The 27,725-nt window shown below is 47.0% G+C and overlaps 1 protein-coding gene across 3 annotated transcripts in view; it reads left to right on the top strand.

Moving 5' to 3' along the window:
- The window catches only part of NBN (nibrin), a 325,485-nt gene that overhangs the window by 246,240 nt on the left and 51,520 nt on the right, over window positions 1-27,725 (top strand). For all 3 annotated transcript variants that reach the window (XM_086965975.1, XM_086965973.1, XM_086965974.1), the window contains exons 12-13: window positions 23,253-23,342; window positions 25,275-25,430. In XM_086965975.1, coding sequence (XP_086822101.1) covers window positions 23,253-23,342; window positions 25,275-25,430 — 246 coding nt within the window. The remainder of the gene's footprint in view (window positions 1-23,252; window positions 23,343-25,274; window positions 25,431-27,725) is intronic.

Below are 27,725 nucleotides of genomic sequence, written 5' to 3'. Positions count from 1 at the left end.
GTTGTTCGCCCTAAGCGGACCGGAGAGAACCGGCCAGAGCTGAATCTAATCAGGAATTGTTCCCGGGCTCAGGTCTCTAGACGAAACAAGCAGACTGGTCACTGTGGGAGCGTCTAGCGCAAGGAGCCTGGTGCATGGGATTGGTGGGAGGAAGCTGCTGGCTGGAACTTTCCATGAGGAAACAGCATTCTATATCAGTGAAGTGCAGAGGCGGAGTCAGTCAGTCAAGCAGAGTAGGAGAGAGAGAGGGAGTCAAGCAGAGAGTCGAGCAGTGGAGTGGAGTTGGCAGAGAGAGAGAGAGGGTTCAAGCTGGAGAAGAGCTGAGTTGAATAGTGAGCTGGAACTGAAGGAAGCAGTCGGAAGCAGGTGCTTATCAGGAGGAGGTGTGAATAGCTGGAGTCTGAAGTAATGCCTTTTAGAAGAGACGGAGGAGAGATCGTGGACTAACCTATGGGAGCAGATGGAGTTAATTGGACATTGGCGCAGAGACAGAGTGAATAAGTTAGTGGAATGAACGGTGATCAGAGCGGCAGGAACCATTAAGACTGAATCTGGAAGGTGGAGACAGTTCGCGTGGGGGAGAGGAGTCCAGAGACAGAGTGATCAGCGCAGAGGTGTACCCAAGAGTGCAGGAGAGAGAGAGAGTCTGAGATGAGCCAAGGCACAGACGAGAGAGGAACCCAGATGACAGCTAGAACAAGACTACACACTAATAAGGTGAAGGCGTTCCTGTTATATTAATTTACTTTACACTTGCATCTTAATCTTATCTTTATTCCCTAGGCTTTTGCATTGCTAATCTTTTCCCCTTTCAGCGGAGTGTTCCTGTTATGTTTAATCTTTTCTCTTTCAGCGGAGTGTTCTACCTATAGTCTTTGACAGATCTGTGTATGTATCTATATTGTTGTGATTAAAGAGACCCCCAGTTTATTAATGAACTGCCATGCGCTTCATATTTTTGGTCAATATAGGTAAATGTAGCTCCTAGGTAGTTACTAGGTACATGAATGGATGAGTAATCCCAATCAGGTAAGTGGTGATCACATAAATAGGGAGTGAGTGGACCTATGATGCCAAGAATAGGGGATGCATGATATTAATTGGCTAACTCCTAATATTGTAGTAGCAGACCCTTAGTGAAGAGACTTCCCAATATATATATATATAGGTGTTCATAGGAATGTGGTCGTCGTTGATATGCGGCGTTAGTGAGAACACTGGGTGGGAGACCAGTGTGGATACCCACAAGATTGTGGCTTGAATAAGTGAGAGCGCTAGGAGGTTGAACTAGCGTGGAGATCGACAGGATTGTTGATCGTTTGGAAAAGGGAGCATTGGGTTCTGCAGGCCCATGTGTAGTCGCACCGGATTGTGCGCAATATCTGCCCTAGGGTAGACCGGTCTGGGTCTGAGTGGCCGCGAGACCAACTGATGTGAATAAGTGTGGTGTAGGGTATGGATATCCCTAGTAATCAGTGAGTATTCTTAGTATCCCTATAGATTTAGTGGTGTTTTTAATAATATGAGCTTGTATATTGCGAGTTCCCCATCCTCAGGTAGGTACCAGGTGCCTGGATAGGTGGTCCTGAGGAGGGAAGGTGAGTACGTTCTGGCTGGGTTGGAGGGGCCCCTGGGGGCTGATCCCACCTACTCAGAAAATCCAGCCATTACACCAGGACCCCAAGGTATTTAAGTCGGGAGTATTTCCAACGTAAGGGATAGCCATGGATCGCTGCCCCGTGTGGTGCCTGAGATGAGTGGGAGGCCGTCACTTTTGTCCCAATTGACCTTGTAACCTGACAGGGCTGCAAAGCCTTAAATGACCTCTAGTAGTGCCGGCAAAGAATATGGAAGATCTCTATGGGTAAGAAGAATATCTTTGGTATAAAAATATATTTTAGAGAGGCCTCCCACAATGGGTATACCCGTTATGTGTGACAAGTAGCGAATTATAGAGGCTAGGGATTCCACGGCCAGCAAGAACAAGAAGGGGAAAAGTGGGCAGCACTGGAGTGTACCTCTTTGGATTTTTAAGGTGTCTGAGAGGAACCCCCCGCAGTTGCCCTGAACCACGAGCAGTCATAGAGCAGTTGGACCTTGGAGATAAACTGTTCTTCCAGGTCGAAATGCTTCATAGCAGCACAGAAGGAATCCCCAGTAATGTGATCAAACGCCTGTTCTGCGTCTAGGGAGAGGGCTACCTTATCTTTTGGTGTGCCCTTTGCGGTCCATAGGGTGTGGGCCAGGATGCGGAGGTGGTTTCCAGAGGAGTGGTATCGGTCAAAGACAACCTGTGTATGATGAATAAGGGATGGTATGACATCGCTCAGTTGTGCAGCTAGAATGCTGGCCAATATTTTAATGTCCCCGTTTAGGAGAGAGATGTAGTGGTAGCGGCTGCACAAGAGTGGTACTCTTCCCGGTTTGGGTAGGACTGCGATTACCGCTCTGTTAGAGAGAGGTCCTAAGGAGCCCATCCTTTAAGCCTCTTGTAGTGCAGTATGTAAAGTATCAATTGCCTCCTCTCCAGACCATTTGTAACATTCTGCAGGAATCCATCCTCGCCCGGGGACTTATGGTAGGGCAATTTTGTGATGGCTGTTGCTATTTTCTCTTTACTGATATCCCCTTCCAATAGTTCTCTGCCTTTTATCAATCAGGCACGGCAGCTCAATTCCCTCGAGGTACCCGGATAGCCGTTCCGCGCTTGCCGGTGCTTCTGGGGTGTATAGTTATTCATAGAATGAGGCAAACTCATTAACCATGTCCTGGGGCGAGTAAGTATGTCCACGGTCGCAGATCAGATAGCGGGGATAGCCATTGCTGCCCCACGTTGCCTCAGCTATGCCACCAGCAGCCACCCAGCTTTCTCCCCTGTTCATAATGCCTTCCTTGTAAGCGCTGTAGGGCTTATTCGGCTTTGGCGGTATAGAGGCCATTTAGGGCCATATGGAGCAGTTCTAGGCGTAGGCGGTTGGGCACTGAGGGACGGGAGGAGTAGAGATGGAGAGCTGCCTTCTTATTCGCCATGGCCGCATCCCTCATCAGTTGCACACGAATGGTTGCCTTTGCCGCCACCCACAGTGTCCTACAGGAGGTTACCAATGCCTTGTTGTCCGCTAGGTGTGTAGATAAGTGTATCCGCAGTTGGGTCTTGCTCTGGGGTGAGCGATATCTCTAAATGTTTAGGGAGCTGGTTTACTGCCTGGAGAAGCTAGGCCCACGTCGAGGGTCAACAGAACCGGAAAGTTATCGGAGAGAGCGGCCTCCAATATACGAGATTTTCCAACGAGGATGGGAGATGAGGAAGTAGTCCAGTTTGGACTGGTTGCCGTGGACCGATGATAGGAAGGTATATTCCTTGTCTGTCGGTTGGCAGAGGTGCCAATGGTCCACAAGGCTGTGGTCCGAAGCGATGTCTCCCTACAGTACTCTGTCCCCCAACAGTACTCTGTCCCCGTCGTTCCCCCTGTCCAAGGGTCCCGTCCTGTCTAACACTGCATTGCAATCTAAATTCCAGTGACCTCTTATTATGTATCGAGGTACCCCAATTTCTACAAGCCGGCGGTTTATGCGTGGAAAGAAGGAGTGTTTGGCCCCTATTGGGGAGGCACTAAACCCACACACAGGGATGGTCTTCCAGTTTCAACTTGTATCTGCCGTCCTAATCGGACCATGTTTTCACAACTGTAGTGGGCAGTGATTTGCGGAGAAGTATTGTGACTCCGCTTTTTCGCGGATGGCCCTTCTCGGCGGGGGCCGGCACCGCCACGCTGCTATGGATCACTCTGCCCACCCAGTCACGGCGAAATTATCAGACTCCAAGGCATTCAGATCTGCCTCCTATTATGTATCGAGTCACCCCAATCTCTACAAGCCGGCGGTTTATGCGTAGAAAGAAGGAGTGTTTGGCCCCTATTGGGGATACACTGAACCCACACACAGGGATGTGTCTCCCCGTTTTAACTTGTATCTGCCGTCCTAATCGGACCATGTTTTCATGACTGTAGTGGGCAGTGATTTGCGGAGAAGTATTGCGACTCCGCTTTTTTGTGGATGGCCCTCCTCCGTGGGGGCCAGCACAGCCACGCTGCTATGAATCACTCTGCCCACCCAGTCACGGCAGAGTGTATCAGACTCCAAGGCATCCAGATCTGTCTCCTGCAGGAGAACAACATCTGGTTTCTTTGTATGAAGGTAGGAGAGCACTTTCTTTAATTTAATGTAGTGCATGAGGTCATTAACATTCCATTGCCATTTACGATCTGAGGAACTCTGAAGGCGTCTGGCCGTTTGTGGGGAGGGGGAGAGGGGTGAGTGCTAGGGTATATGAGGAGGTGTAGTTAGGAGGGCGTGCTGTGTGGGAGGGATTGTACAGGCGGGAAGACAGTGCAGGCACACACAGAGGGGGCTAGGGTAGGATTGGTAAATGGATAGGTAGGGAGAATTGGATGCAGAAGAGTATGCAAATGGGAAAGGGACCAATAGCAGGGGCTTGGGGGTTAAAAATAAAATGAGAAGGGAAAAGAGGGGGGTATGTGGAGGAGGAGGTACGTAGGGCGAGGCAAGAAAGTAGGGGGTAGAGGGAAGGAGGGGTAACAAGGAGTGGGTGGGCAAGGAGAGAGGACACATGGTTAGAGTGGCAACTGGGTCTCACCAAATAGTATTTGGAATGAGTGTGCAGGAATTGCCAATGGACGTGTCAGGTGGGGGGGGAACAGAAGGGGTGAGAGAGGGTAGTAGGGGGAGGAGAAGGGTAGGTTTCGTGCAAGAGAGGCATATCTTAGGACGTAGAGCTGTTCATTGCAGGTCTAGGCTTGTGGGCTATAGCATGTTGGAGGCCCTTTTGGGTGGCAGGGTTGGCTAGGGGGCATTCCAGTGCACTGGCTTGGTCGTAGCCAAGGCTAGTTCCCGGTCGGCGTGTGGGGGAGGAGAAGAAGCAGGCTCCAGGGTCCTGTGAAGGAAGGAGGAACATTAGTGGGGTATCACCGGTTATGCAGGTGAGAGAGGGAGAGGTTTAGTCTTATGTGTAGCCAGCCAGTGGTTTAGGTTGTCGTCTATGGGGTTGGGGTTGGGGTCCCGGATCCTTCATTTGTGTGTGATTGGTGTCCATGCGAATGTAATACATTTGACTAAGGTCGGTATACGAGGAATTCATGGGAGGTAGGGACGGGGTCTTGTATGAGGTTGGAGACGCAGGGACAGGAGGCCTGTGACTGAGTCCCAGTAGGCCCTCCGGCAAGGTGTGGATGTGGGTATAGCCGTATACATAGAGCGAGGGTGTGTCCAGGGCTCAGATTCGAGAAAGGGAGGAGACAGTGTGGCTATGCTTCGGGTGGCCTTGAATAAAGTCAGGCAAGGAGGGAGGAGAAAAAACACTCTACTTGGATCCACGAAGTCTGTAGTCTGTAGAGTATCAGTGGAGCACAGGGTTGTAGCCTCTGTCAATTTATGTAAGATGAGGGAGGGGGATGGCGCAGAACCTCTGTGGACAATGAGGTATAGGGATATGGAGCAGTGGTACCGCAGGGCAGCTCAGGTCGCTAGGGTCTTGATACTGTACGCTCGCTTCAGGCGGGTACATTGGATGGCATCGGAGAGGTGGGTTGAAAAGGGGGATACTCGATATTAGGCAACCCATAGTAAGCAAAGCACAGCGCAGCTAGAATGCATGCAAACAACCAGTAGCAGTTAAACATTAAAGTTTGCAAAGAAACAATCTATAATAAGTAATCTGGTTCTCAGCCGTCCGGCCTCTTCATCAGTTCTCAGTGCGGTGAGCCTTGTATTCCCTACAGGACATGGGGGCCACAGTTCACCAGGTCTCTGGATGCACCCTACTCGGGGGTGGGGGCTTCAGGGGAGAGAGTGACTTCGCCCTGTTGTGCTGCTGCGTGAGAGCAGCCACTGCTTGCAGAGCCTGGGTCCTGTCTCCCAGGGAGCGAGCAACTGTATCAGGGTCTCTGCCTCTGTATCTGGAGCCTCCTGAGTTCCGCCGAAGCCTACTGGAGGGCGTAGGAAGAGTTGGCAATGGTGGAGGGCGCTTTTTCCAGGGGTAAAGGTAACCAGGTTCATATCCTTAGGAATAGGACCTTCCAGGAAGTTAAAGAGTTCCTGTGGATTAAATAATTCCTTAAAGACGCTGTCTCTGGTGATCCGAAGATGCGCCGGTTTGAAGAGGCCATATTTAATTAATGTCCAGTTGCCAGAGGAGGGGCCTAAGTGAAAGGAAGGCCTTGCATTGTTCGTTGGTTTCCTTAGAGAAGTCCCCTACTAGCCATATCCCATAGCCCCTAAAAGTATACAGGCCTGCTTGTGGCATAGGAAGCAGGCGATAAGCGGTTACAAGTTAGGCCTGTAAGTTTCGGGAGGGTGGCCCCAAGAAAAGATTTGACATCAGAGCCTTCCACATTTTCTGGGTATTCAAAAAAAAGCATACGGTGTCTCGGGTCCCCCTTCTCCAAATCTATAACTTTACTGCGTAGGTATAGAAATTCCTGGTCTTGTTCCAGTGTATTATTGAGGCGGTCCCCCATTGCATAGGCACATTGAGTTAGTCCATCCATGCGATTCTGGAACCCGGCTGTGTCTGCACGAATGGACTTGATCTCGGTGGTTAGGGCGGAAATGGACGTCTCCATGCCCTCCAGCTGCTGGCCTATGGCTGAGATTTCTTGTAGTATCCGTTCCATGGTGGTGTCCAGTGCCGCAGCCATAGTGGGAGGATTTGATCACAATTCCTTAAGAGGTGGCGTTCTGAGGGCTGGTCATGGAGTGGCCCTGGTTTAGCTCTTCTGTAAAGAGGAGCTGTTGCGCAGTCTTTCCCGGTGTCTTGCTGGGAGACATCTCCACACTATACGCCAGGTCCGTGGTATAGATATGCTAGCCTCAGCTTCCTCTTCTGCTATCCCGGCTCTGGTGTTCAGTGGAGGGGTATAACGTGTCCTGGGGTGTAACTGGTGCGTGAGCTCATCAGGTTCACTTATATCGTAGGATCCAGGTGCACCCGACGCTGTTCAGTCTGTGAGAAAGAGGGACGTGACCTAAGCAAGCAGATAGGGGGCTTATGGGCATCTGGTCTTCTGTGCTCTTGGGCAGGCCGAAGAAGTGCAGTGTGGTTATAGTCAAGCTAGAGAGAGCCCTCTACCTAGGGGCATTAGTTGCCCAATGAGCCGTGCGAGGATAGGCCTTGGTGGAGGTCAAAGCCTACGCGCACACCCGTCCGGCGCACACCCGGCCTGCAAGTGGTGATGAAGAAGGTAATAATTGGCAGCGCCCTTTGTCTCCCCTGGGTACAAAGGGCCATGGAGAAGGGGTTGCTTCTGGAACGTTGTCCCAGTGCAGGTCGGCCGGTATGCCAATAGTAGGAGAGGTCTTCGGTAGAAGTTCTGCCTGCGCGGATGACAAGCGAGGGCTCATAGTTCTGTTTAGGGTAGGAAACAGACAGGTACTGTATCACAGTGGGTGGGTCTGTGGCTCTCTTAGGTTACATCCAGGCCTTTCTGGTTGGGGGCTGAGGAGCCATCTCAGAATGAAGCCTGTTGGGGTGCTTGTCGGCGGCCCCACCTCTTTGTAAGCTACATTGCGATTTGTATGCAGGCACACGCATCGCAGGTGGAGGACGTGGCTTATAGAAAGGGGGGTTAAACTCAAAGCCCTCTCTGAGCACCGGCATAAAGGCCGGAGGAGCCACTCACCCTTCGTTAGTCTGTCCAGGCGGACTTTTTTCTTCGCTAGGGACGGCGGCAGGCCCTTCACATAATCAACTTGCGTGAGGCTGGGAGGGGTGTGGTCTGTGCGATCTGCGCACTGGTGTTGACTCAAAGCCCCCCTGGGCTGCTGGTAACATGGCAGAAGGGGCCATCCTCCTCTGGACACCTCATCCTCATGCAGTCCAGGCGGGCGTCACCCCTTGTTGATGGGTCATGGCTCCCGATCCTACTGCAGGCCCTCCATGTGATCCGCTGGGCTGGTCTGCTGGGGACCATGGCTCCCGTTCCTGCCGCAGGTCCTATTCCCAGTCTGTTTGTGCAAGGCCTGGAGGGGGGGGTGTTCCGTGTGACCTGGGTGCTGGTGCAAACCTAATGCCCCCTTGGGGCTGCTGATGACATGGCCGGAAGAGCTATCTGCCATGGACGCCCCGCCCTCAGGCAGTCCAGGCGGGCGGCACCCCTTACTGTGGGCCCCGGCTCCCGATCCAGCCTCAGGCCCTCTTCGTACTCTGCTGGATGATGCTGGAACGGGGGCTCTCTCCATTATCGGGACACTGACATTAGTGTCCATACTCTCATTGCTTCACGCAGTTGTTCACGCATCCCCCTCAATACTAGAGATGCCTCTGCCACCGTCGGGGGGCCGTCTCAACATGGAGCTCCAAGGTTAAGGGCCCATCATTGTTCGGGTAAGACCATGCTCCCCAATGTCGTTGTTGTGTACCGAGCCAATGGCCAGATTACTAGGTGTATGTTACAATATGGTGGATGTTGATAGTTTATGGTTGGAAATCTGATGTAAATAAATCTAATAACTTTTTGTTTTTTAAATAATGTTTCGTAAATGTATGAATTGAAGTCCAAGTAGCAGCTATGCATATGTATGTTAGTGGGATGTTACCTAAGAAAGCCATTGCAGATTCTTTCTTAAAAGCGGGAAGTGCTCTATGGGTAACATACTGTGTACCTATTGCTTCAGCATAACCTGGTTAAACGGATTGATGTTTGTGTCGTACAAGAAGTAGCAAAAGAATTCCATTTAGCTGCATAACATACTGGGTTAGTCGACCTCCTGGCTTCTTTTAAAATTTGAATACAAAGTAGAATGACCTCCTATAATGTGGCCATTTTGAAGGGCTTGGATGTGAATGTACTGACTGAGCTGCTCGAGAATGGGATTCAGATTCTTGTCCCTCTTGTGTATGAGAACGTACAGGAAGTACATCCACTGTTCTTGCTGATGTACAAGGGCTGTCTCTGTTGCTCATTTTGAGAAGAAAGCAGTCATCTCTTCCAACAAGTGCAGCAAATATAACTTGTTGAATCTATGGTAGGGGTTGTATGGAATTCCAAGCAATATTCATGGCCAGTGGTGAAGAGGTCCCACTGATCAAATGTTATTCTGTCTCATTGTTGAAGCTCAGTGTTGCCCCGACAGATTGTATGGTCAGGGGGATTTTTCAGAAAGTCTGTGTTTGGTGGCAAAAGTACCTCTTCCTTGGGCACCTCTAGGCCCAGAGCAGCCTCTAAATGAACAATTATCTGGCGTAATGGATTTGCGTGTGTTGCTGCTGACTGTCAGTTTGAAAGAACTGCTGTGACTGGTATTGCTGTTGGGATTATTAGTGGCCAGCAAAAAGTAAACCTTTGTTGCTGCTGTTGGAGATTAGTGTCCTTTATTTTTACAAGCATCTCATCTACATATGGCTTGTACAACTGTTCCCTATCGAAGGCCAAGATGTTGAGAGGTGGTTGAGCCTCAGGCTAGAATCTGGTAGGATATGCCTCTGAATAAAGAGAGGAACCTAAGGCTCAGGCCTTAATTTCCTTTATACTTTTGGTGCACATTCTCAGCAGAATTCTTAACCATGGTCTTCAGCATGAGTCAGTATCAATTTGTTTTTTTCACTTTTGCAGAGTGTTTCAATGAGGAAATCCTCTTTCCCTTGTCTACCAGTATTGGGACATTGTTTTACTATATCTGTGTTTCACTAAAATGTGATCAGGCGAAGAAAACTCTAATGGTTCTTTCTCTTGGTCCTCTTAGGATGGCAGTGGGTCAATAGGTATACCTTCCTTGACTTGGTATGCAAGAGTGGAATTGCTCTGGAGTAGCTGGTGTTGTACAGGAGGCAGTTTTCCTTTTTTTGGGAATAGGGGTGGGCCCTAAGTTCGCTGAAAATTGCCTCTTTAAGGTGTGTGGTGTGTGCATGGAATTTGGACAACAAAATGCCCTGTATTGAGCACTGTGCACTAACATTCATCAGACTGTACTCTGCCCTTTTGGGTGTCGAAGGTTTTGTTGGTTTCTGTGTCATTTTCAATGACGAGGACTTGACCAAGTCCTCTGCACACAGTCACTCCTCTGGAGATGAAGGCTATCTTCAGCACTGAACAGTATCAACTATTATTAGGGGCATTGGCTGAGCGTGGAGGTCAAGCTTTCTATTGAGGTGGTTCCTCTGTAAGGCTGTGTTTGAGGTAATTCCTTGGTAGGATGTTTGTTACTTTTTCACAAGGTTATTGTGAACACAAATCAGTTTATTATTATTGGCCCTCATACAAGTGCTTGTATATGCCAACTTACCAGCTTCAGCAGGGCCAATGGTCAACTGTGACCCATTTATCCCTTACAAGCCGCCTTGGAGATAATGTGTACTCAACATGTAACAAATCTGTAGGAGACTGTCGGGCATTTTAGTTTGTTGTTGAGAGTCCTGGCAGCCTTTCGCCCAAAGTGCACACGTACAAAAAATCTGCATTGTTTTAATGTTTACAAGTTTTACCTTAAGCCAGTTATAATGCAGGATAATGCTTGCATATAATTGCAGAAATCATATATCAAAATTGGAAAGCCCAGAATGTAAAAATAATGTAAATAGGCAAAATATATTACATGGTGCATTTTTAAGGATAGATCCCTACACTCCTAATATTTTGCTTCAGAGATTTACCATCGTTAGGATTCAATATTCCAATTTAGTTAACACATGTGCACCTAGAGTTCATCCATTTTTTTCCAGTCAGTAGCCCATCTGCAAGATGAGGCCAAATGATGAATGCAGAAGGACTGTTAGAGGAAATCTTGATGCAGGTGCTGTGCTGCTCTCTGTTGTCCTGAAGGTATCAAACACCATTCTTTCTCATTGAGGTGGCCATGAACAGCTATTTCATAGCATCCAAATTGTTTATTTTGAAAAAAATAAACATTGTGACCCATGATGTTAGGTGGGATAAATAACATGTCGATTCATTTTCACATTATGTTTAAGCCTAAAGTCTTTATATGTTTTCCTTAGCTCCCAACCATTCAAATAAATACATGAATACATTTACTAGAAGCATAAAATGTACGATAAATGTAGTACATGTTGCCCGGGGATTTGTTTTGCATAGCACACTACTCACCCGCAAGGGTCTCAAGGCGCTTGTACGAATACCGCTGTGGAACCCATCCTGGCTTTCCCAGCAGTCTCCATCTGGAGATTTATAGGGAGTTTGTTCCAGTTCTGAGCTGCCAAGACCCGGAAGAATCTACCTCCCATTCTGGCCTTCTTCACTTTAGGCACCATCAACAGGCCAGTCCCACTAGATCTCAGGGACCTTCCAGGCACATAGCTGGTGACAAGGTCCTTCAGATACGAGGGACCTGTGTCCTGGGTGATGCTATGACATGTACATAATGATTTAAATATCACTCGCTTCCTAACTGGTAGCGAATGCAAATTATACAGGGCTCTTTTAGAGGCTGCCCTCCTAGGCTGCGCCAGTACCAGTCGCGCAGCGGCATTCTGCACAACCTGCAGTCTCCCAAGGCATTTAGAAGTAGCGCCCAGATAGAGGATATTGCCATAGTCTAGGCGAGGGCGTGCACCAACGTCTTCCTAGCCTCTAGAAGGAGATCCGTTGTTTTCCGTACATTTTTGAGGATTCCGAAACATTTCCCCACTACCCGTCTAGTGTGTATTTCATAGGAGAGAGTGGGGTCCAGCCAGACTCCCAAGATTTTTTGCCAGGGTACACGGTACCGGAGTGGGGCCCAAACTCGGAGGCCACCATGCCGACGTCCAACCTGATGCATTTCCCCCCACCACAAGCACCTCAGTTTTGCTGCCATTTAACTTCAGGCAGTTCTTAGCCATCCAGGAGGCAAGCTCCTGCATGCATGCCCTGAAATTAGAGGCGGCAACATCCGGTGCCCGAGGTAGGGAGATCACCAGCTGGGTGTCGTCGGCATATGAGACAACCCCTACTCCAAAACCCTGCGCTATCTCTGCCAAACATGTAAAATGTAAATTGATTCTTGTATAGCACACTACTCACCCACAAGGGTCTCAAGGCGCTTGTACGAATACCGCTGTGGAACCCATCCTGGCTTTCCCTGTGAGGCGTCCACTCCTGGGCACCCCCAAGGTGGAGGCTAGGCATCCTTAGCGTTGTGGGGGCCGTTGTGGAGATTAAGCAAGCTATTGCCCAGAGTTGCAGAGTGGGACTCCATGATTGGAATAGGCACCGAGGCGAGAATTATCAGGTCCGTTGAATTTTGAGCCCAAGAGCCGCCGAGGCAGGGAATTGAACCCTGGTCCCGGGCCAGACCTCTGCATCAGGGTTTGCCACTCTAACCATTGAGCCACACATACAGGTTAAACAGGGTAGGGCTTAGGGCAGAGCCCTGAGGCAAACCCTGTTCCAGCTTGATATCCTTGGAATAGTGCGCCCCCTGTCTGACCTGAAAGCTTCGCTCTACCAGGAATGATTTCAGCCATTTCAAAGCCTCGCCAGAGACACCGCCTTTGTTCAGGCACTGCAGCAATGTGTAATGTGCCACAGTGTCAAAGACAGCACTTAGGTCCAGCATAACCAGGGCCATAGTGTGCCCAGCGTCTGCCCCCTGTCTAATGGATTCCGTGGCCAGGAGTAATGCAGACTCCGTAGAATGAAAAGCCCGGAAGCCCGATTGGGACGGGTGGAGAAGGCTAGATTCCTCAGCATAGGTCATCAGCTGTTGATTGACCACCTTCTCTGCTATTTTGGCCATGTATGGCAGAAGCGAGATAGGTCGCAGATTTTCCAATATGTCTGGGCTGGTGTTCAGCTTCTTCTGGAGTGGGAGAACAATGGCTCTTTTCCACCTGCCTGGCACCGTATGAGAACTAAATGAGACCTCCAAAACATGCCTGATATAGGGCTCAAGAATATCCATACTTCCACCCAACAACTTGGGTGAGGCGAGGTCTCTGGGTGAACCAGACTTAATGCTGAGACAGATTTTCCTGAGAAGCTCGGGGGAGGGAGTATTCAATCTGTGACCCACCTCAGCTTTCCAGTCTTTTCCTCTAAATCCACACCCCTCATTCCAATCCATGGAAAGGAGGAGTACATTTTCTCCACTTTCTCCGCGAAAAAGTTCGCAGTCTGGTTGCATGACTCGGCCGACCCAGCTACTGGTGCGGCAGTAGCTGCGAGGGAAGAGATCTCCTTATAGATTTTAAAGAGTTCTTTTGTGGAATTTTCCGCAGACCCAATTCTAGCCTGATAGTAGGTAGCTTTTGCCCGCCTAATAAGACCATAGTATTCTTTTCTTTCCTCAGTATATTTCACTTTATCATGGCACAAAAATCCCTTTCTTCACCGCCTCGCCAGGCGTTTACATTCAGCTTTTGCAAGATGCAGAGCTGATGTGAACCAAGGTGCAGATTTCTGAGCCCTACCCGTAGATTTATTAGAGAGCAACGGGGCCACCGTATTAAGAGCATTGTCTATGCGCCTCTCCAGGTTCAAACAGGCAGTTTCAGTATCTGTGCCCCCTGGGGGCCCGCCCCTAGTCAGTGCTCTGTTAAAATCATTCTGCGCGAAATTTTACCATTTCCTGCGTGGGTGATTGCATGACACTTTTCCAAACCTCCGATCTCTGGCACCCTCACCTCAAAGGGGATCAAACAATGATGTGACCAGATAACCGGGAGGGGGAGGTAACTCCTACATCCTCCCAGCTAGCAAACACAGGATCTAGAAGGTGTCCGTGCTGATGTGTCTGGGCACAGGATTTCAGGCTCATATGGAGCGATAGAAGGTCCTGACGTAGGTTAGAGGTCTCCTTATCCAAAGGATCCTCCAAATGCAGGTTCAGGTCACCCAGTACCAGAAGCTTATCATATCTTAAGGCCAAGTGGGCGATCCCCTCAACCAGACTCGGGAGGAAACGTGTTGCAGGACTGGGAAGTCTATAAACCAAGAGCCCTTTCACCGTAAAATTAGCAGGCACTCAAGTGGGGATTTAAAGATGACTGCTATCCCTCCTCCCCTGCCTGTCGCCCTATCCATTCTGGCTATAGTATCGCCAGGGGAAGTGCCTCTTGGATATCTGTCTCAGAATCATTATCCAGCCAGGTCTCCGTAAGAAACAAAATATCAAACTTATTCTCAACGAGCAGGTCATAGATTTCAATTTTGTGTTTACATAAAGATCTACAATTCAATAACCCGCAACAGAGGACAGCACTCCCTGACTGCCTTAGGCGATCAATGTTCCACCTGAACGAGCAGTGACAGCAGGCATTATCTAGGGTGGCCGTCATATTGTGCATACAGCTGCTAGCCATATTAGGGTACAATGCCTGCAACTCTGTAGAGTTTTATTGTATTCTTACCGCTGTCGGAGCAGAGTTTCTGACCCCGGTCCCCGTACGGCCGGGAACGGGCGCAGACGGGCTTGCCTTTGGCGCGCTCGCTGCGCGCAGCCGCTTTTGCATGTGACCTTTATCCCCGCTCTCCTGCACCAACTAGACCGCTTCCCGGCCCACCGGAAGTGTCTTGGCTCTCCCTTCCTCGCCCTCTGCGCAACGGCGCTAATCGCCACGTCGGACCAGGGCAGGAAGGATGAAAGAACGAGCCCAAGTGCAGAGTAAGCCCTGGAGCCCCTCAAAAACAGGAACTGAGGCCCCAAAGTAGGTTTCCTAGTTATTTTTTAAAAGCCCCAGTTATAATTCCCTTCAATTAAAAATGCGGAGTCAAGCGTGAAAGTGCACATTAAAAACAGCAAGTCAGCCAGACAAGCAAAGCGCCAGCAGTTTATGGGCTCTGCCACCGCCCACTCACCACAGCGCGACCTCACTTGCAAGAGGCCTTTATCCCCGCTCTCCTGCAACAACTAGACGGCTACCCGGCCCACCGGAAGGGTCTTGGCTCTCCCTTCCTCGCCCTCCGCGCACCGGCGCTAATCGCCGCATCGGACCAGGGCAGGAAGGATGAAAGAACGAGCCCAAGCACAGAGTTAGCCCTGGAGCCCCTCAAAAACAGGAACTGAGGCCCCAAGGTAGGTTTCCTAGTTATTTTTTAAAAAGCCCCAGTTAGAATTCCCTTCAATTAAAAATGCGGAGTCAAGCGTGAAAGTGCACATTAAAAACAGCAAGTCAGTCAGACAAGCAAAGCGCCAGCAGTTCACGGGCTCTGCCACCGCCCACTCACCACCTATATACAAGTTGAGACTCTTTTTGGGGCACATCCCTGGGGGATGGTCCTCTACATACATGGGGACTGTTTCCTTTTGAGGCCGGATGTTTTGGGACCATTTGTCAACTCAACAGATGCATTCCAAAGGGTTGGCTTTAGCCTGGGTGCAGAGCTTGCAGGTGTGCTGGGGAACCAGAATCTGAGTCATCTGGGGAGATAATTACCAGATAGCAATCTTTTCTTCGGGGATTCTGGATTACCCAACACCCCCAAATCTTTGTCATATTTGAATTTTAGGACATTCTCAACGACTCACCTGCTGGTAGACTCGTTAGAGTCATGGCGCTGTGTGAGACCATATTGAGCGCACATGTGTCTCTTTGGTGTCAGGTGGTTTTCTTTGTCTTTTTGCAATGAAAGGTGTCGCCCTCTGAACTAACGCTCTTTTTTTTTGGCTGTTGGCTAGCAAAATTTACAGACCCAATGTTGGTTTTATCAGGGAAAAATTTTATGGAAGAATTTAAAAGTAGTGTTTTCCATAACTTCCTACCTTCCCTCCCAACACCCTGCCCCCTCCCAAATGAGTCACTGACCAGGCCCAACACTCTTTAGCACAGCCCCTTCTTGGTCACTGTTAGTTGGTGTGTTCAATTCCACTTTGAAAGTCTTTGGTTCCCCGGTCCTCCGGTGTCATCATTTCTCTCGATGTGCAGCTTCAACAAGGCACTCGAAAGCAAGTTGCAGCCTAATGGCAGAAAAAAACAATCTGAGGTGGGGTTTGTGTCTACCTTGAAAGCACCTATTTGAATACTAGATGGCAAGAGTGAACATAGCATAATATACAGCAGAACATGCTGCAAACATGTTTTTCCAAAGCATTAAACATCGCACTCCCTGCACACAGAGTGTAGACTGATCTCTAAGATATTCTTTGTAGCCATTAGAAAAGCCAAATCAGGGGAAAGCAGTATCTAAGCAATGCTGTACATCCAAGTAGTGTATTCAATAAAGCATTGTTGTTACCAGAAAAATGAATGATGTTCTGCTTAGCTATTGATGCTTTGAATGAGGCATTGAGGTCTAGTAGTGCTCTTCTGTATGGAATCATTAGAGCTGAGTGTAGTGAAGAGAGACGCAGAATTCTTTAACTGGAGTTGTTTTATTGTCATGTACAACATCACAGACTGCCGTCAGCTTGTCAACCTGGTAGCCTGGGTCACTGTGTCAACATTCCACAGTGAGCGCCTGGCTGTCACATGGAAGGTACCAACATGGTACAATGGGGAGGGGGGAAAACCGGGAATGGGAAAGGGGTGAAGCATATCTCAAGTTACAACACATCATCCCCCTTAAGGGAAATTGCAAAGGTGCTCTAGAAATCTATCTTGAGGTGAATAGAAGACTATGCCTGTGATGTATGTGTCTATCTCATTATGTACTGTTTGTGCCACTGAGGAGAGGTTCTAAGTCTATCACTCCTTCTGTCTTGTCTGATGTTTTCTCTGACTTCATTACCTCCTGCTCTTCTCACTACTGTCCTATGTTCTCTCCCTTCTGCTGGAACCACTCGATCATGGCTCCAAAGTCTCCCATCTTCCATGACCACAGAATTTCTGTTAGGCCGGCGGATGGTCTTGGAGGCATAGAACTTGTCGCCCCCTCTCCATAGTCTCTCGGGTTTCTTCACATAGACTCCTTGACCTTCCTGAAATTCTCTTTCCTTCACTCCCCACTTCTTGTCATACCATTCCTTGTATTTTTGTTGGCTGTCTTCAATCTTCCTCTTGACCTCTCCGTGCTCGATCTCCGTTGTCTGTTTTCTCCCCATCCAACCTGGTGTGAGTTTGGTGCCCGCTTTTCTTCCCCTCAGTAACTCAAAGGGCGTGCATCCAGTGGTAGACTTAGGCGTGGTGTGGTATGCCCACGGCATGTCCCTTATGGCTTCCTCTATGTTCTCCCCTGCCCGGTTGGCCAACTGTATGCACTCCTTCAGCATTCGGTTGACTCTCTCCACCTTTCCGTTAGCTTTAGGACAATACAGTGGCGTGCGAATGTGGGTTACTGAGCAGTCTTTGAGGAAATCCTTCATCTCTTCCGACACCAGTTGGACGCCATTGTCGGTCACCAGAGTTGAGGGTATGCCTTCTAGGGTGAACACCTCTTTCAGGAAATCTACTATCACCTTAGTGCTCACGCTGTGGACGGTCTTGCAGGATATCCAGCTTGAGAAGTAGTCTACTAAGACCAATAAGTAACAGTCTTGGGGTCCTCTACCATGGATGGGACCTGCAATATCAAATCCTAACTTGCTCCACGGCACTTCCGGAACTTCAACTGGTGAGAGCGGTGCTCTTCTCGTGATCTTGGTTTTATCACTCAGAGCGCACGCATAACAATCACGTACCTTGTCCTCCATCTCTCTGTCCATTGTAGGAAACCAGTAGTCTGCACGAAGTCTGGCCTTGCACAAGCTTCTTCCTAGATGTCCTTCGTGGGCCAGTTCCACTACCTGGTTTCTTAAGGCTTCTGGAGGGACTAATTTTCCCGACTTCAGTATGAGATCCCCTTCCACCGATAGCTCCTCTCCCACATTCCAATAAGGCTGGATCTCTGACTCCATATCCTTGCATTTCTTGGGCCATCCAGCCAAAATATATCTCCTCACCTTCTTCAATACTTCATCTCGTTCCATCTGTGTTTCCCATGACACCTTTTCCACTGCTGCTAAACGCACCTCCAGGATTGAGCTACCCTTCTCCTCTTCTTCTTCTTCTCCTTCTGTGGGTGCTCTCGACAAGAAGTCTGCAACTCTGTTTTGTTGCCCCGGTATGTAGGATACGGTGAAGTTATAGGCTTGTAGGCCCACTGCCCATTTCGCTTTCCATGTTTTTTTTGGTGAAAAGGGAAACCAACGGTTTGTGGTCAGTCTGTATTTCAAACGGAATTCCCCAAATGAAAAATTTGTAGTGACACACGGCCCAATACACAGCTAGAGCCTCCTTCTCTATGGTCGAGTAGTTCTTTTCAGACAATGTGAGGGTTCTAGATGCGAAAGCTATCACATTTATCTTGCTGCCTTCTTTCTGCGCCAGAGTTGCCCCAATGCCTATGTTGCTTGCATCCGTGGAGATGATGGTTACCCCGTTGGGATCAAACTTCCCTATATATGGAGCTTCGATGATAGCCTTCTTTATGCTCTTCATGGACATTTCTTGTTCCTTACCCCAATCAAACACACTGTCCTTCTTTATCAGGTCTCTTAGCGGCTGCGAAACCATCGCAAAATCCTTAATAAACTTGGCCATATATTCTGCCAGGCCTAGGAAAGACAGTATGTCCTCCTTACTCTTGGGAGCTGGAGCATTCTCCACTGCCTTCACTAAGTCATGTTTTGGCTTGATGCCGTCTTCGGATAGGGTGTGTCCCAGGTAGTCCACCGAGCTTACTCCCAGTTTGCATTTGGAGGGTTTCGTGGTGAAGCCTACCTCTTTCAACTTTTTCAGGACCCTTCTAGCCATTTCATTGTGTTCTTCTTCACCACTTCCATAGATAAGTATATCGTCTTGGAAACAGATGGTGTTCCTACAGTCTTTTAATGCATGTTGCATGACCCTTTGGAAGGCAGCAGCGGCTGATGCCAATCCGAATGGCATTCTCTGAAACTTGAAATTTCCAAATGGGGTGGTGAATGCTGTCAGCAGTTGGGAATCCGGATGGAGTTTGATTTGATAATAGGCCGACGATAGATCCAGCACACTGAAATACTTGGCCCCCTTTATGGTGCTTAGCATCTCCCCTATCCTGGGAAGAGGAAACCTGTCCACCAGTATGTTCGCATTCAGGTCTCTTAGGTCCACACAGAGTCTTATGCTGTTCCCTTTATCTTTGGCCATGATGACAATCGGTGCGAGCCATGCAGAACTCTCAATTTCTGTGATGACCCCCTCGCTGACTAGTCTCTGGAGTTCCTGCTGGAGGGGCTCCCTCATGCGCAATGGTATGGACCTGGTCTTGTGCACTACTGGCACGGCTCCCTCCTTTAACACTATCTTGTGCATGTAATTCTTAAATACACCCAATCTATCACTGAACACTTCTCTAAACTCTTTGGTGAGGTCCTCTGATATTCCTTCTGGTTCAATTAACAACACCTGCTCTCTATTGTTTGGATCAAGGGTGATCCCCAACTGCTTCTGATGTTTCCAGCTCAGTAGGGTCGAACCTCTCGTGGACACATACACCTTCCCTACTGTGTGCCTATCCTTAAAAGAGATTCTCATAGTCACCATGCCCTCCAGGGGAATTTTCCCTTCATTGTAACCCTTGGGACTGATATCTGGTGGCAACAATTTTACAGGGTGGTTAGCAAATTTGTCATCAAACACTTTCTTGTCTACTAACGTGTATGGGGAGCATGAATCTGCGAACATACTAAATTTGACCCCATCAAGTAAAACATCACATTTAGGGTAAATATCATCACTGTTGTCTTCCTCATCCCCCACTTGAAAAACGTAAGACTTTTCCCTTTCCTCTTCCTGGTGTGTCTCCTCAATTACATGTACTGCCTTTCCCGGGGCCTTACACACCTTAGAAAAATGCCCCCACCGGTTGCACTTTCTGCACTGTACATTCCTTGCCGGACATTTCCAGTTATTGGCTAAGTGGTTGGGACTACCACATTTATAACACACAGAAGAGCTGGGCTTGCTGCGATTGACCTCTTTACTCTTGTCACCTACTTTGCAAACAGTTTCACTCTCTGTACTGGATTTACCTTCAGCCCTCTCTCTGTTAGTCCCCTCTGGTGCCTTCATTTCCCTCATGCAACGTGCTGTGTGTTCTAGTCCCTTAGCAATGTTTATTGCCTCCTCCAGATTTGGGTTCTTAGTGAGTAATTCCTCTTGTATCTTTGTGTCATTGGTGCACCTCACTAGTTGGTCTCTTATTAAAGAGTCTGTGAGCTGACCAAACTCGCATGTGGCTGACAACCCTCTTAACACTGCTATATAATTGCTCACTTTCTCCTCCCTCTTCTGCACTCTCTTGAAGAACTTATGCCTTTCCATCACTACGTTTATTTTCTCCTTAAAGTGAGCCGCTAATTCCCTCAGCGTGCTTTCATAAACATTGACACCTTCCTCCACCACCTCATCCTCATCCTCAATCAATCTTCCTGTAATATCTTCGTATATTTTCCTCCCATGTGTGCCCAAATTGTGTAGCAATATATGTTGTTTTCGTATGTTAGTGTAGTTGCTACCTCCAATTGCTATTAGGTAAGATTTGAATATACCTTCCCACCTTCTCCAGGGAATGACTGGTTCACCTAATTCGTTGAGGAAGGGTGGAGGTTGGCTCATTCCTGCTCCTGCCATTGCCATAAAACTTCAAAATCTTATAAGTCTAAGTATTGCTCAATGGAACTACAACCATAAATTCCCAGAAGCAGTGCTACTCTCTTCCTTTAGTTACAGTAGATCTAAACTGAGTAATCCCACATGCAAACATAGAAAAACTTCACCCTTTTTTTTTCTCAAATATTAAACACAAATTATGAAAATGCAGGAGAATCACATTGACCCCATGTTCGTGCAGTCCACTTTCTGCCTCTACAGGTTTACTTTTACTTTATCCAATGGAACTGCTACTTTCCCTAGACTGGCGGGAACTTCCTGTGTTGAGGCTTCCCCTCAGAGTAGTTCCTGTCAGAAAATGTCGACTGCCGGCTGAGCCAAGGCTTCCAGATCGTGCACCTCGAAGAAACGACTCTCCAGACTGTTTAACCGAAACTCCCACACAGGCAAGGTATGAACCTACAGTGCCGAGTCACCACAGTCCTTTCAGGATGACCGGCGGTGATTGCGCTGCTTAAATTTGCTTAAGAGTGAGAGCGCTGTCAGTCTAGCGCGCGGAGAGCTGTTGCTAGGTTACCGCCTCAGCGTGGGTTAGAGCGCTTGCGACTGAGCGCGCTGGGGCTGGTGCCGTGAGGAAAAACTGTATTGCTTAAAAACGTCTTCAAAAAGGAAACGGAGTGGATGGCTGCGCTGTGTGTCCTGAGACACTTTCCAATGTTTGTAGATCAAGCCGCCTTGAATGCCCAGATCGAGTCACCGCCCATACGTTAGATGCTCCCTGGCGGCTGCACTCCTTTCCACAGCTGCGAAACACATTCCCCAGTCAGAACGCAAGACACGATGCCCGGCCCGGCACCCGAATGTGTTAATTGGCCTCTGACCCCAGCAACCTCACTTCGCCCCCGCACTCGTGACGCAAATAATTAGATGCCCGAACAGGCACCCGAGCTGAACGTGAACACGCGGGTATTAATTATGGAAAAGTTAATGGACTGAAACGATGCCGCCGTGTCACCTTACTTGTTTGCTTTCTCAGCTCCCACGTCCGCCAGCATAGTAGTCACGCTCCTGTTGAGCTTTCCTCACAGGCTCCGTGAAGTTACTCTCCTTGTCGACAAGCAATACACAAATTCCAGGGAAACGGCAGTCACTGTCCCTGGCCCAGTTTCCTCCTCCTCGTCGCCAGGAAATGTAGTGAAGAGAGACGCAGAATTCTTTAACTGGAGTTGTTTTATTGTCATGTACAACATCACAGACTGCCGTCAGCTTGTCAACCTGGTAGCCTGGGTCACTGTGTCAACATTCCACAGTGAGCGCCTGGCTGTCACATGGAAGGTACCAACATGGTACAATGGGGAGGGGGGAAAACCGGGAATGGGAAAGGGGTGAAGCATATCTCAAGTTACAACACTGAGCCATATAGAACTTTACGTATGTCCACCACGCACTATTAGAACATTGCAATGTTGGGAGCTCTAATGAAAACAATGGAGTGCTTCGGGCTTCTAATGGCTGGTAGAAGCGTGGAGCTCCAACATTCCATTGTTGTCCTTCACAGCTGTTACTGTGAACAAAGGTCTCACAGGGAATCCGAGGGGATTTCAACCCCTTTGGGCTCCGTGAGGCATTTGTTTTATTTGTTAGAACATTCTGCTCTCTAGTGGGGGAATGTTCTACTAGCCTTAGAGCTCTCTGTAGCTGGGCTATACAGGCATTAAAGTCATGCTCCCTTGTTCAATGCCCTTATCTTCTAAAAGGGCCTTTCATGCTAGAGTGGGCCTTTAATGCTCAGTATAGCCTACTACGGTGGGCTATGAGGCTATATTGCATGGATATTTGGTCAATCCAAATATCAAAGTGGATCAAGATGTGTTGAAAATCCAGTCTGGCTTTAATGATCTAACCAGTTTAGGCTTCCCGTGTGGTGTGTGTGCATAACGTTAAGATTAAATACCCACATTCATATCAATCTCTCCGGAATCTGCGGTGGGTGTAGCTTAGTGGCATCTTGGCATTAAATGGAGGAAAAAACAAATACAAGATGGCGAACAACATAAAGTGATTCTATCGTTTATTAAGGATTTTCTACAAGGAGTCACAATCTTATAACTGTTAGGACATAAGGAGAGATCTGATGAGCAGAAGTTAAAGTGGCTTCTGGGTGTCAGACATGTTAAGTGATAAGGATACTTTGTGATGAGGAGAGACTTTCATTGATCAGAGGTAGTTGCAAATTAAAATTAAGTATCAACAAACAGAATGATCGTATGCACAGCTTGTGCCTAGTTCATTCACCCTCATACTATGGTACCTTGAGTGAAAACAAAAAACGTGTTGAATTATCTGAAAAAAGTCATTCTGAGGCCCATTGTGTATTTTAGAAACAGAAATGTTATAATATTAAGAGTGATTTAGGGAAAACCGTGAATTTGGATGTAATGAGAGGGTGCCTTTTACTGTCATACTAGTAGATTCCATCGATAATATCAGGCTCATCTGTGTTAATAGTAAGAGCTAAATATTTCCAAGGTCCTGCTTCAGATTGAAATATAAAAAATATCGGAATGTATGTCACTTTACACATGTAGTGATCGAATCGTGTTATGTTAGATCTGCATTTTGTTGTTGTTTTTTAAAATTATTTTTATTACGGATTTATTATTTTTGTGGCAGTCTTGTTACAGCATGTCTTGCTTGGTAGAGAAAACTGCAATGTGTTGTTTTTGAACAGGATGAATACGAGTCGCAGTCCTTGCAGAATTTAAAAAGGGAATCCGAAATGAAAGTGGAATTATCGGAATCTCTAAGGAAGCCAACAAATGTAAGCAGCTCTGTGATTTTACATTGACGCACTTGAGTTTTATGCACGACAACAGTATATGTACATACAACCTCTTTCCTATTGAAATGAACTGCCCGTTAAAAATAATTGTAAATAACCGTAGATCCACTCATCAGCCTGTATCCTTTTGCTGCCTTCCGAAAGCACTATCTTGTTAAAAAAAATGTATTGGACTTTTTACCACAGTGGATGGAAGGACAGTGTTTTTATTTGTCGACACTGGTAGAACATGATACTGCAGCAAACAACTATGGGCCTATTTGGATGTCAGAGGGTCTCCGCCCGACATCCTAAGGTTTCCCTCCAACCGCCGTATTTTGATTATGACGGTCAGATGGAAAACCGCAAGGGGATTCCGCTCCTCTTCCAACAGGCTCTGTGAGCCTGTCGGAACAGGAGTGGAATCGCAATCCCTTCATTGACGGCAGAGCCAGGCTTGGCTCCGACATCAGGAATATGATGTTGGTTTCTGACAGCCAATCCATGTCAGCCTTTCCTATATAGATTGGATGTCAGAAAGCGACTTTGAGGCCCCCATTAGGGCCCTCTTTCTCCCTGGCCTTCTACATTTGGGCCTTGGGTGCCCCCTCAAAATCCCTGCACTGCGTGGCATGCACCATGAGGGTGCAGCGATATTCACAAACTTCCATTTTTCAATGGGAGCTTGTGCTGCAGGCTTTTTCATCCCGCCGCACAAGCTCCCATTGGAAAATTGTTGTTTCCATACACACTGTGCGGTCGCATCCAAATTAGTGTGTTGGAACCGCCGACCGTTCAACAGATTAGTAGGTGATCAGTTAAGTTCAGAAGGATCCAACTAGTGCCCAGTATCCCTGAATTTCCAATGCTGCAACCAGCAAGCTGCCATGCCCGAGGCCCCCATAACATAAAAGTATTAGACAGTTAAAGTGTCACAGAGAAGTTCTTAGTGCCGTTTTGGCAATTTAGCTAGGTTTAACATGCACTGCAAAAAATAACAGAAATTCCTGCTGTCATTCAAGCGTCCCATTTAAATTGTGCCATAAATTCATGTCACTAGCAATATAGAGCAAAGCAAGGTAGATTCACATAAAGAAGCGATTTTGTTTGAATTGCAGAATCTTATTGCAGAGGAAAGAAGGTTGACTTACAGATGCAGATTCTAAAAGGTGATGCAATTAAGAGTTGTGTGGTAGGCCGAATGTTTGCCACAGTTGGACAACAGAAATGTTAGTCCACTAAAGTATACATATTTATTGATCTATTTATTTCAAATATTTGTATGAACTCATTGCATGTTAGTCATTTTGGGGTGTTCCGTACATGTGATGAAAAGCAGATGAAGGTTGTGTGTGTTCAAAACAATGACAGTGTTCAAAATAAAGAACAGTGTCAACTGCGCCCTGCTGTCAACGAAAAATTACCATAGCCTGTCCTTAGTCTTGATGGAATGTAATTTTCAGTGGAGATATGGAGAGTCCTGGGTTGCATGTGGACCCGAGTATATCTATTCACATTCTTCATGGTGCCCGCCATTTGACTTTGCCCACTACAGACTCTGGAAATCTGAATTGTAGGACTGGTTGACCATCACTGTTTTCAGTATATTCATAAATAATGAGCAGTACTCGTAGCAGGTGGGAGAATGTTTCATAGATTTGGGCCTAGTAATCTGAGGGACCTCCAACATGTTTCAGCCTTTTGCACAGATTTTTCTATTTTTGGGCACACAAGTTTGACTTACCTTGGCAAATGTTTTGTGCATTTGCCCCATACAAATTGATGAAACACAAACTTGACACTTTTCAGTAATAAGGATACATTTGCATTCTCAAAAACTGTTGCCTGAGATAATATAAATTGTCAGCTTCCTAATATTCATCAACATGTATTTCTTATCCTGTGCTAAATTACAAATACTGTTGTTTTAAGAACATTGAAAAACTTGAAGAAGATGCTGACACATTACCAAGTAAATTACTACGGACTGAGTTTAAGTCTCTGATTGTCAGCAATCCAACAAGAAAAAGTTATCTGAAGGAGAAGACAGGCAACGGGATGCTAATTAACTACAAGAAATTTAAAAAGGTAAGAATGTTAGCCATATTTCATCATCAGGTCAGACACGTGCATGATTTTAATGTTATGGCATTCTCAGTGATAGAGTTTATTAATAAAAATTTAGTGGATCATAACTTTCCAATCCTATACTTAAGAAATACAAACAAAATGGTGTTTGTTATTAGGCAGACTATAACACAACATAAATACATGAAGCACTCAGCGTACTTGAACATAAGTTACCATAGTAATTTCAATGCCACAGTTTGGACGAAAATGAATCGCCATTTGCATGTATTTATCAAATTGACTGGTTTGCTAAAAAATAATTTAAATAATTGTATATTCTTCAAGCTACCTCTAATGTATCATACAAGGTATGAAAAATGTAAAAGTTAAAATTCAGTGCAGGTTCTCAGCGAAAATATTTATTTACCAAACATGTTGTGTTTTTACTGTGATTGTTATGAAGCACATATTTCAATTAAAGGAAAAGTAATCCAGGGTATGTAGTGTCTTCCCTTCGGCAGTGTGTTCAATTGACTTATGTTACACTGTTTTAAGCATCGAAAATCTGTGTATTGCACTTTCGCACTCATATCTCGTTACCCACGCTCGCATCTCATAACCTCTTGCCCTTACTCTATCAGGGCTGTGAGGTTTACAGGACTATTTATAGATTTAAAAAGTAAGACTGCTATATTCAAATGTTTAAATAAACAAATTGTTGGGCACAGTTGGGGATCACTCACTTACCTTACTGAATATTATGCCATTGTAGGTGTGGTCATCCCTGCCAGCAGCAAGTACCATGTGAAACCTTTAAAATGTGGAATTACTCAGATTAATTTGTAGACCTCCATTTTAAGGCTCCTGAGGTGTAATACTTTAAGCATATGCTTGCTAATGCTTTTTTATTTAATTCTTTTATTAAGTTTTCAGGTGAGAGGGTAAATGTCACAAGCAAAATGGTCATAAAATAACAATTCTGGATAGATAACATCCAAATTATATGTACAGTAGTCGTTTTGATCAGGCAGGAAGATCAGTCTGTGGTACAGCATAATTCACCTTGTTGCAAGGTCACCAGATATATCCATAAAGGAGTCTGTTTAGCTACATCAGTGGAAAAACCCGGGGCCTTCCATCACAGAGGAAGAACCTATCTGGGAGGACAACCACTCAGTTTAACATATAGCAGTTTCCACCTGGTTTCAGACAATAAATGTGTTCCATTCATATTACGGATCAGGTTTTCCATTGCAAGCATGGGCCACAAATATTGCTGCCATTGAGTGAGGACAGTCTGCCTTCTTGAAGTTGAGAGCTATAGTCCTCTTCGGTGCTCCTAGGCACTGGAGAGCCATATGCCACTCATGTTTGGTCATTGCCTAAAGATCTTTGGGCTTAAGACCCTAAATCTCCCCTTACTATGAAGAGGGTAACAGATAACCCAAAATACTGTATATCAGTTTAAAAACACCTTGCCGAAATGGTAGGACCATGAGACATTTCCACCAGTTGTGCAATGACTCTCCCATTGCTATGCATCCTCGCCAGCATTTAGGAGAGGCATTATGATACATGCTTTGTAAGCTGTAGAGGGTATAATGCCAACTGTACCAGACTTTCTGTGTATTGTTCTCACCAGGATCAAAATGGAAGAATTGGCTCTGCCAAGATATTCCAAGTGTTTGCCCCTAATCTGACTGCCTAAGACACTTTCCCAATCCCTATTATGGTGCCATGTGGGTGGGGTATTGTGCACCAGTTAGATTCAGTAGAGACTAGAGATCATACCCCTGGTGCCCTGGATATGGGGAAAAGGGTCTCAAAGGGCATTTTGGCTCTGGTGGCTCCAAAGCAGATCGTGGGGTGTCTAACCAGTACTGCAACTTAGCATATCAGAGCTGTTAATTTTCAGGAATCTCAAATGACTCCTTACATTGCTGGAACGTCTTGGAAACTGCATTATCATATGTATTGCAAAAGGCCTGACCCTCTTGAGCAAGGAATAAAGATGGGTTATAATGAATGGGATTTAAAAGGGATGGATATGTCCCCATACCCTGCGATACCACATAAAGGTCACATGCTTAGAGGGTTGTGGACACTGAAGTGCTAATGTAAGTGTTAGGGGGTCTGAGGTTCCTGTCCATCCACACCAAGTCCCAGAGGGGATCTAAAGCAATTGCATGGTCTATCAGACGCCAGATCTTCTCAGACGCTTTTATAGACCACTTCACCGCCACTCTCAATTGTGCCACTGCATAAGAGTAAGGAATACTGAGCATTGCCAGTCCACCTGCCCTTCACGTGGGA

Source organism: Lissotriton vulgaris, chromosome 4_1 (assembly GCF_964263255.1).
Source record: "Lissotriton vulgaris chromosome 4_1, aLisVul1.2, whole genome shotgun sequence".
NCBI classification, from domain to species: domain Eukaryota; kingdom Metazoa; phylum Chordata; class Amphibia; order Caudata; family Salamandridae; genus Lissotriton; species Lissotriton vulgaris.
Note: the sequence above shows the minus strand (reverse complement) of the source record. Positions and strands in the feature narration are given on the sequence as shown.